We start from the raw sequence: 10,340 nt of genomic DNA on the forward strand, positions 1-10,340 counted from the left end.
TTTTGAAAAAGCTTGAAAGGTAAAAATATAATGCTTTATTATGCAGGAACGGAACCAGAGAATAAACATACTGGCAAAGCGCGACAACTCTCTTTACCTTTAGACTGCACATGAACGATATACTTTTCATATTAAACTATTGTCAGTAAAATGTGAAAGAAAAGCATGAATATTTTTTTACATTAATGATAGCTAAGTGTACACCTCTCATTCAAAACAGTTCACATAGTCACTACACTTGACACAGCAGATCAAAACTCAACAACAAAATAATTCATCACTTATAGACATTATATTTCATGGTCCTCTACTTAAGACATTTGACACTTCTTTGGTTGGTTTCCTAAGATATAAAATCGAAGAATAATTTGTAATAAAGTAACGTATTATATTAATTTTTATTATATATAATATATTCATATTTATTCCATCCCCTAGGGTGCCCCACAACTGGTTCCTTTCCGTTTCGTTCCGCAAAGTACCATTAGCCCTGTTCACCAATGCTTTCAATGCTTCTTAAAAGGTTGTTAATCTTTGTGAAAGCTTGTGATAAGAAATCTTTGTTAAGCCACCAGTTGTGTTTCAAGATTTGTTTGAAGCATTAACGGATTATCAGTAATAGCCTGTTTATAATAACAATAAAAATATCATGACGAAAAAACACATTTCTCTACTATCCATTGTAGATTATTGTTGCTAAAGCAACGCTTAAAGGAATTCTTGTAGTGATATGGCAAATTTTTACTTTGAGGTAAAAATCAGCTTATTGACTTTGTTCAGTAATTCATATTCTCAGATATTTAAGGAACAACCAAAATGCAGTGTGGATTACCTTTGACTCCTGCATATATTTTGCAACAGTTTAACAAAAATATTACACCTGGTTTTCCGGCAGGGTCTCCAAATGTTCTCGGACTTTTCTCATTAATAAATTCTAAATAATCTAATATATAATTTTAGTGCCTTTATCGATGCTTCTTATTCGCAACCTTCAGTTTAAGATGATTACACTAAATTTTGATTGCAGTACCTGAATTGACTTGAACTTTATTAAGAAGATTGGTAAATGCAATGGTAAGTTGAGAATACATCAGCTGAAAATGACAACAAGCTGAGAAAGTTTCTGCAGAAATATATAAACAAATGAAAAAAAACCACATAAATATTTCGAAAAACCTACTCTGAGTATTATACATTTCTACCATTCATATACAAAAATTATAAATACCTCAAGAAATGAAAAGACTCCAAAGACTGTGGAAAAGTGAGATTGGCTTAATTATTCTTTGAATTAACTTTTTTCACAGACTTTTTGAAGAAGTTTATGCATTTGTATATGTCTGTATATACAGATTTTAGTGTTTTTCAAAGATCCAACCCATAGACGATGAGATTTGTAATCATAGCTCAGACTGTATGGATCTTCTATACCTTGTTGCTCTGTCAGTAGCACTGACAGAAATTGACCATCCTTGTTAATCATCTGTACTGTTCTGGTGGTAGAATCACACACAAGGACGTTTGACAGTGCATCTGTGCAAATTCCTCGTGGTTTAAATTCTGATCCTGGTTTACTCCCTTTATAAGTAAAACGATGGATTCCTGTACGGTCTGTCACGACTACATAACCTAACTCAGAAACATTATCAATCATGTAAGAAACAATCACGTCTCCGTTTTGGTTTTCTGTTATGTATATGGGATTACCATATAGTTCCTGTTCTGGGTCATGTTGGAGTTCTTTTCCTGTATCGGTATACCGGCCTACCCTTGCTGTACATGTATCCTGTCTTATCATTCCAATCAGTAAATTCCCATTGGAGGGAGAACAATAGAGACAGTGTGGCTTCCAATGCTCTTTTGTCACCTTTACCGTTGACTTTGTTATAATGTCTGACTTGATTTTTTTTAATTTCATAGTCCTCATCTATATATATGAGATCTCCCTGTCCTGTCACTGCATGCACTCCATTTTTCTTACATTTATCCTTAATATCATGCAAAGTCTCACCTGTTGTATATATTAACTTAAGATTGTTCCGACTGCTGATCCAGGCAAAGTCTGATGATACGAATGAGATATGACGGGTATCGTCATCAAATAACCATGTACGCTTCGTTGTGAAAGATATCTGTAAAAGTGGTGTAGGGACAAGTTCCAACAGTTGTTCTACTCCTGTTTGTCTCTTCCCTGTCTCAGAGATTTGGATTTCTCCTAGGAAGTGAAAAATATCTTCATTATCGATACCTTTTATCAATGCTAATGGGATGTTCTTAATTGTGTAGAAGTTAGATTTTTTTAATGAGCTTTAGAAATTGTATAGCTTTGTTTGCTAAATGTTCAGATCTGTATTTAAATTTCTCTATGAGTCCAAGTCGTCTCCTTTGTTGTTGAAGTTTAGAGTTAAGATATAGTTCTAATTCACTTAGGTGCTCTTGTAAACGATTTATCGTTTTCTTTAGCACAGCACCTTTGTTCATCATGCTCCACCAGAGTTCTTTGATTTCTCTATGACAGGATTTTAAATCAGAATTGATTCTTGCCTGGATAAAAAGACTACGTTGCATAATCTCACGTGTTACGTAAAAAAATCTTTCGTTATTTTGTTTCTGATAAGTTTTATACATTGTCTTAATATCTATTCCATATATTCCATAACAACTCCTGTCTTAACATCTAGAACAAACTGGAAACTGACAATTTTCACACCACATTTTACACAACATGTTTGGGTGAATCGTACAAGTCTGTAATATCATAATGTCGCCATACTTTAAGCGGTCAATCACTACATCGTGGTATTTTGTGTCAAAGTCTATCACATGAACCTCCTTACAAATCTTGTTTACATGTCCTACAGTAGTATTCTGCACTGCTTTTACACCGAGAACATTCTGGCGGTTTCAGCTGTGTTGGGAATGATTTCCCCATAATGGTATGGTTATATTGATGTAACATCCATTTTGCTTGTTAAATTTTCTTTATTTGCTTTTATCACATTGTGGATCACACAATCTACAAAAAAACCCATAAATCATTTAATCATCCATCAATATTACATTAGCTTCCGATTTCGGTCAAACATTCAAAATACAGCAATTCTTTCGATTACCAATACTGAAATATTCAATTTAGAGGCGCGATTAGTCGTTTGACCGAGACAAAATGATGTAGTGGAAAGACAAAGCAAGATGATCTTAATCCAATTTAGAATGCAAAATATGCAAAATATACAGATACATATATGTAAAGGCTGTCTGAAGGTTTGATATGCATTAAAAATTTACATTTTATTTTTATCAGAAATAGTCTTTGTATTAATTTGCAGTCAAAATGATATTAGAGTTTAATCAGGTACGTATTATTAAAAATAGCATTTTTGATATGTCACTTGCATAACTTTTTCGATCAAGTATGAATTTATTCGGCATACATAAAGGATATGGAGATTACAAATTATTCAATATCAAAGTCCATAAAACAATACAAAATTGGAGCAGAGCAAACGCAGGCCTCCGAATCATCAGAGGTGGGATCTGCAGGTGCCATGGAGGAGTTAGCATCCCCTGCCGACCGGTCACACACGCCGTGTGCTCCTTGTCATGATCGGGAAATGAAGGAGAAATCCATCGTCAATTCAGTGTATAAATAATGGACTAACAATACGCATGAAAAACGTCAGTCAGCATTTGACTCAATGATAAATTGTTCTTGCTGACAAGGTTATTTCTTTAATGAAGCATACATTTGAGATCTAATTTTTACCTGAGCTTAATTAAAGAACAACCTTTAATTTTGTTTGGAGAATTAAGAAGCAAAAATTGAAAACTAAAATTGAATATGTTCTCCGAATTGATTTTTTTTTAGGTATTTTATATGCAGTGAATGTTTTTTATCAATTGAGAGTGATGGAACTTCATAATTTCTATTTAAAATATAAAATTGACGCTAGTATTTTATATAATTGAGCACGACAATAAGCTATAGAGTAGATATTTACAACGCAATTATACAAAAAATCTTTCCATAAAAGATATAAAATGTAAGTAAGTCGTGTAGAATAATTACGAAAAAACAGTGTAAAGAAAAGAATGTAAATTATTTCCCGCCTTCGTGGCTTACAAAGCCTTTATACTATTGTATTGAATATCCCATTAATTAGATTCCCCAAAAAATCCCATGTCGTTTCTCTGTCAGTCCCTGACATTCTCCAGTCTCTCGCCGACTTTCTCCTATGATTCCCTGTCGTTGTGCCTACCTACCCTTTCCACACCCTGTTGTTATCCCTGTCTACACTGTCTACTCCCTGACGTTTCCTGACATTGTTCTTGCCTAGACTCCCTTTCCCCTGTTGTCCCCTGACATTTATTTTGGCCAAGAAAAGGAGTTTAAAATATATTCTTGTTGCAAATTAAATGTGAAAAATGCTATAGTCTTGAAAACTCTTGCTCTGTATATAGTTTCTGTGATTTTTAAGTTTGGTATCATTTTGGAAAAAAAAGTCAGCAAAAATAAAAATGCATTGTCACTAAAAAAGAAAAAAATCCTAATTCAATGCATCTTGTGAAGCTAAACGGCATTCGAATGTACGTTTTAAACCTTAAACCTTTTATTTATTCTTTATTAACTTTTCATTTAATATTCGTTTACTTTGAATCATCTTTGAGCGTAATATCTGTTTTTTGTAAAAGAGCTAGATTTAAATTTTTGATGATAAATTATCAGATCAAAATATTTGTTTTCTAGTCAATTAATAAAAAAATAAATGAAAAGAGTAGACAGGGTAGTTAGAGACGACAACGATAGGGGATCATAGGAGAAAGTCAGAGAGAGACAGGAAAATGCCAGAGACTGACAGGGGGACGACAGGGGATTTTTTGGAATCGAAGGGGATACATGTATCTAATTAAGTAGTGTATATAAAATTCTAAGAAAGGGCATATCACAGTGTTTATGTGAAAAAGAGAACTAACCAGTATAGTTAGAACAATACATGTAGATGAACACAGCATAGTTAAGGCTAAAGTAAGGAGGCGGGGCCTAATTTGTTCCGGAAATGTTTACTATGATGTCACACATAATATAATGTCTGCAAAATACCACAAAATGAACTTATTTGCTATTTCAAACAGCTGAATAGCTGTATACTACTTACAAAGTTACTATTACATGCAGTTTTGTCGTTTGACAAATCCCACACAACAGTATATAAACGATGCATCGACGCAATGCACTTGTCAATGTGACGTCATCTTTCAAAAATAACGCAGTCTGTACACAGTGAGAGGCTGATCAAGTCAAATTTTGTACAATGAAAAATGTATTTTGTTCTCAAATAAAATATTTGCATTAAAAAAAAGGCCGTTAACTTGGATGCGATGTCAATTTTAGTATTTTTTTTTTTATAAACTGTCCTTACATTCTCCAGACAAGTGATGCTGTCGTGTATTTGTATGCAGATTCATCGAAAAAGTAACGGAAGGGCCCTAATAAATCGATTTATTGCAAGGGCATACCCTTAATGTATCTTGTAAAGTTTTTACACATAAACTCAAGAAGCATTAATATATTTGCAAAGTGCTGCCAACCTCATGAAATCTTGCAAATAAATTAATTATAGCAATATTAATTGTAGTTGACCAGCAAAATATTCAACTTGCTGTCCAACAAATCAAATTTTAGTAATGAAAAAAAAGGGAATCTATATAGGTTCGCAGCATTTTTCACAAACTTCATATAGTGTTGAAAAGGATTATTAATTTAACCAAGATTTTTAACTTGGTTATGCCCTTTCAATATTTGAATTTATAGATGACCTCTGAACTGCAAGTATAATTGCTAAAACTATCTGACGTCGACATCAAGTGACAAGTCTAAATAAATCTAAATGTTCCCGACATGTTGATTTAAACCACATTACATTTTTTTGAAGTCCTAAAAAGAATCGCCCATCCTAACAAAGTATGTATTTTTCATCTTAAAAAATCGCCGATATATCCATTTGTAACCTTTAAAAACTGTGCTGCGCATGAACTTGTGTATGCTCGATGTAGCATAAGCATAATTTATAAACCTTGGTTATTGTTCATAGGGTATGCACCAAAGAGCTATACGCGGTATATTGCATATATTTGCCCCCACAAAGGTCAAATTTTGAAAACTTCCTGTACTGTGCTGAATTCAATAAATTGTATGATAAATATAAATAAACAGAAAATATTATAGTGTCAAAGCAGTGTATTCATAATTTTTGTTTTTATGACGTTACAAACTAGCCCGATTTTATATCCTTTTTTCAAAAGAGGATAAAATGGACAAAATTTCAACAATTTTAGCCTTAAAATTGATAGAGCGCAAGTTTGTTCAGGACTGATATTGACATATTTCATTGATATTAATAGATTGGCAACATGCATTGTGAAGAGTTCAATAACAAATGATAAAAATGAAAAATGTAAACATGTTTGCTCCTATCTACCATGTGTTTGTAGCTTAGTGGCAAAGAAAATTATTAATTCTATTATATTATCACCTATGGCAATTACAACTGCTTGGACTTATTGTAGAATAAAATGCCACCAAAAAAGAGGAAAATGTGACGGGTCTGGAGCCTCCCAAAAAGATGAGGTTACGTAGTCAACCGGCTCAATTGCTCTCTGTGGATTCAGTTTGGGCAATTCGGGGGATTCCAATTGATCATCGACTCAAGTGGCTGCTCCAACAAATCAGCTGGCAGCAGCAAATCTTAGACAACAGCAACAGCCTTGACTCCCAGCAACGATTCTACAAACAAGATCGCTTCAAAGGCTGCACCACTGCACCGCAGACTTCTATTACCTCTTCTAGTGATTTAAATAGTTCCAATTTGGTAAACACCCTTATAACAGCTGCATTGTTTTTCCTTATAACAGTTGCATTGTTTTTCAGGTGTGTCGGTAGCAGAAACATTTAACAGCAACAACCACATTCTGTCCCATTATCAGTAGACAAAAAAATAAATAAATAAATAAATAAAATCTTTAATGATCATTTCATTGAACTCAAATGTTTACTTCTAAATTTCAAAGAGGAAAATATTTCAATTCAGATAGAAAATAATGTTTATCATTAAATCCTCAGGCAACTAGTTTTAATTGTAATGGGAACCATTTCAGATGTTCACATAGTGCTCCCCCAAGTTCCTTTTGGTGTCTTATTCCCGGAAAGCTTCATTAAATAAGGCAATCTAATATATTAGTCATTTAAGGGTTTACACACACGCAAATACATGCACATACATAATGACCATGTCAAATTGTATACACTTTTAATGTATCCATTTTAAAAGCAATTCATCATAAATAATTGAAAATTGGCTATATTAAATGTATTTGTCATTTTACACACGTGCATGTATGTGCAGATTTACCATGTCATTTGGTGAACACTATCACTGGTATTATATTCTGATTTTTAAATCATTTCATTCTCAAAAACATATATATATATAGATATATATATATATATATATATATATATATATATATATATATATATATATATATATATATAAATGCAATTTATGTAATAAATGATTTTATGCTGACAACTGTACATATTTTATTTTGTAACCTGTGGGGAGCCTCAATTATTTAACCAAAGCTAATGCCCGTATGTTACCTCTTAGCAATGCTGGATTTTGATTGGCTGAGAGATAGCGTCCTTTCTTTATGTAACTTTAGCCTGATAGAAGCGCAACATCACAAAGAAATTTTTTAACGAAATTTTTGTTTTCCCACCCTCCTCCCCTAATGGACCCCACCTTTGCCCATTATTTGATTATTAACATTTGAACTTATCTGTTAGTCCCATACCTGTTACTTTTTATGTTTACGGATATGTATTTATGTGTGTAAATTTGTATGTATGTCTGTCCGTTTTTCAAGACAGATTCAAAGTCAACTTTTAACTTAGCTATGTTCATTGTTTGAAAAAGTAAACTCTTGAGTGTTTGGTTTTGAAGTACTGATTGCATTTTGTACATTCTTTTGTATTTGTTTATTTTTGTTAACTGTATAATTGCATGTAGTTTAGGAATATTTTGGTTGATATTTTGATTTGTTTCTACTACATGTTTGGATTGTTGATCAAGATTTATTTGATCAATAAATTACAATTTCAACATATATATGGTGTTCATGTTATGTTGAGGTAAAGGAAGGAGGAGGCATAAATATATATATAGATAATTTGGCGATATAATGTATTATCAGTAAATGAACACATTTTGTGAAAAATAAGTTGTGCAATGTGACGTTAATGAAAATGTATTACAGTTAATCAAGAAGTGTCTGAGAGGGGCACTTATGGCTAAGCTAGACATAGTAGATGATTTTAGAAATATCCCAAAGCACCTTCAGTCTATCATTTGAACAATCATTATTATTTGATAAATGTTAACCAATGGGTGCTAGTTCATCTTGTCAGTTTTGTTTAAGTTTATGTAATGGTTAATGTTGGAATAAAAATCAGACCAATATCTCAAAATGTCTCTCTGATGTTAGAAACTTCAAACGTTTACGTTTGAGAGTATTATTTTCCTCTAAAGAATCAAAAACTGTCTTCTCAGCAACTTGTTTGACTATATCTGGAATTGAAGTAAATTCTATTCCTATGGGAAGTAGATTATCTAAGACATTAGAAACAAACTCATTAATATGAGACAAATGTTGAGAGGGACGGTCAATGATAAATGTTCAAAATTTGCCTGTCAAGTGGTCACACCTGGTCGTGCATTGTTTGAGACTCTTCATAGATTTGACTCCTGAGTCCATGATCCAATTGTAAACCAAACCATTACATAGAAAATCAGCTGCTAAGGAACATGTTGAATTAAGGCAATGTAGCTTTTATAGATCATTTTTGTGGCAAGTCAATATTTCATCAGTATTAGTGGTGTTCTTTACAGAAGCTACATTTATAAGTAGATAGATGCATCTGGTGCTTTGGGTTATGAAACTGTATATGGTTTAAAATGGTCTGCTAAATCTTAGTTAGATATTCATATAGATTGTAAAATTTATCTTAAGGTTCTTCCAATCACTTTGCTAATAGACATTTAGGTCCCATATTTCAGCTATCAAAATTTGCCTTTTCGCTGATAATAAAGCAGTTATACCTTCAAAACTCAAAGTTTACGGTTTTATCTTCCATCTACAGAAATAATTATTTGCAATTTTTAATCTTATGACCCAAATACTCCTTTATGGTAGGAAAGTTGCCAAAATAGCCCAGAGCTTCCAATCACAAAACCCATCTTAATGAATTAGTATCTGACTTATTTCACACTTTTCAAAAAGCAGACACAAGAACCAACTATCAGCAGTCTTCCTTCTTGCCTTGAACGTTTTTATGCACTTAGGCAAACTCGTTCCTATAAACAACACATACAACTCCAAAGTAATTCAAAGACAAGCCATAATATTCATTTACGATAATTCACTCTAGATAACAATGAGATATTCCAAACTATGAATGATAGGCATCCTGTGATACTTACTTTAACAGCCAATGACTTAAAATGTCAATTTGTCCAGTTCATGCCTTAAAAGTATACATTACTCAACATAAACACAAATCTGGTATTTTATTCACCTTCAGATCTGATGAACCAGTTAAGTACAGTTCTGTGGTGTTCCAATCAAAACATGCAATAAGTTTTCGAATGATTGCTTTATTGTGGTCATAGTTTTTGTGTTTGTACTGCTAGTTTTGTACTGCTAGTGGCAGCATAGAATGGTTTATCTGAAAATGTAATCCAACAACTCGGTCGTTGGCACTCAAAAAACGTTACATTAAAATAAATGCATTCAGGTTTTGAATTCCACACTTGATGTTAAGAATTCCAAACTAAATGTTCCCCTTATACATATACTGCAATTGACTATGGTGAGAAAGAAGTGAGCATATGGAAAATTGTTTCTCTCCAGAATTTAATTAGGATCTGATAAACCTTTTACATCCATTTTCAGTGATTTAACATATAAATCAGTTCCAAACTAAATGTTCCCCTTATACATGTACTGCCATCGACTATTGAAAGAGAGAAGTCAGCATATGGTTGTTTGTTTTTTCCAGAATTTAAATAGGATTTGATAAACTTTTTACATCCATTTCAGTGATTAAACATATAAATCAATTCCAAACTAAATGTTTCCCCTTATACATGTACTGCCATCGACTATCGAAAGAGAGGAGAAGTCAGCATATGGTTGTTTGTTTTTTCCATAATTTAATTAGAATTTGATAAACTTTTTTACATCCATTTCAGTAATTAAACGTATAAATCAAGTCTATTAGA

At 32.6% G+C, this 10,340-nt stretch overlaps 1 protein-coding gene across 1 annotated transcript; it reads right to left on the reverse strand.

Moving 5' to 3' along the window:
- Positions 1–563: 563 nt before the first annotated feature.
- On the reverse strand, positions 564–2,932 carry LOC134237461 (uncharacterized). The gene is made up of 5 exons (XM_062719546.1): positions 2,838–2,932; positions 2,427–2,509; positions 1,769–2,215; positions 1,379–1,686; positions 564–623 (listed from the first exon to the last, which is right to left on the reverse strand). Exons 1-5 carry the CDS (start codon positions 2,930–2,932, stop codon positions 564–566), a joined length of 993 nt encoding a protein of 330 aa, XP_062575530.1.
- Between the last annotated feature and the right edge of the window lie 7,408 nt (positions 2,933–10,340).

Source organism: Saccostrea cucullata, unplaced genomic scaffold (genome assembly GCF_032062105.1).
Source record: "Saccostrea cucullata isolate Sc308-1 unplaced genomic scaffold, CSIRO_AGI_Scuc_v1 ctg999, whole genome shotgun sequence".
NCBI classification, from domain to species: Eukaryota; Metazoa; Mollusca; class Bivalvia; order Ostreida; family Ostreidae; genus Saccostrea; species Saccostrea cuccullata.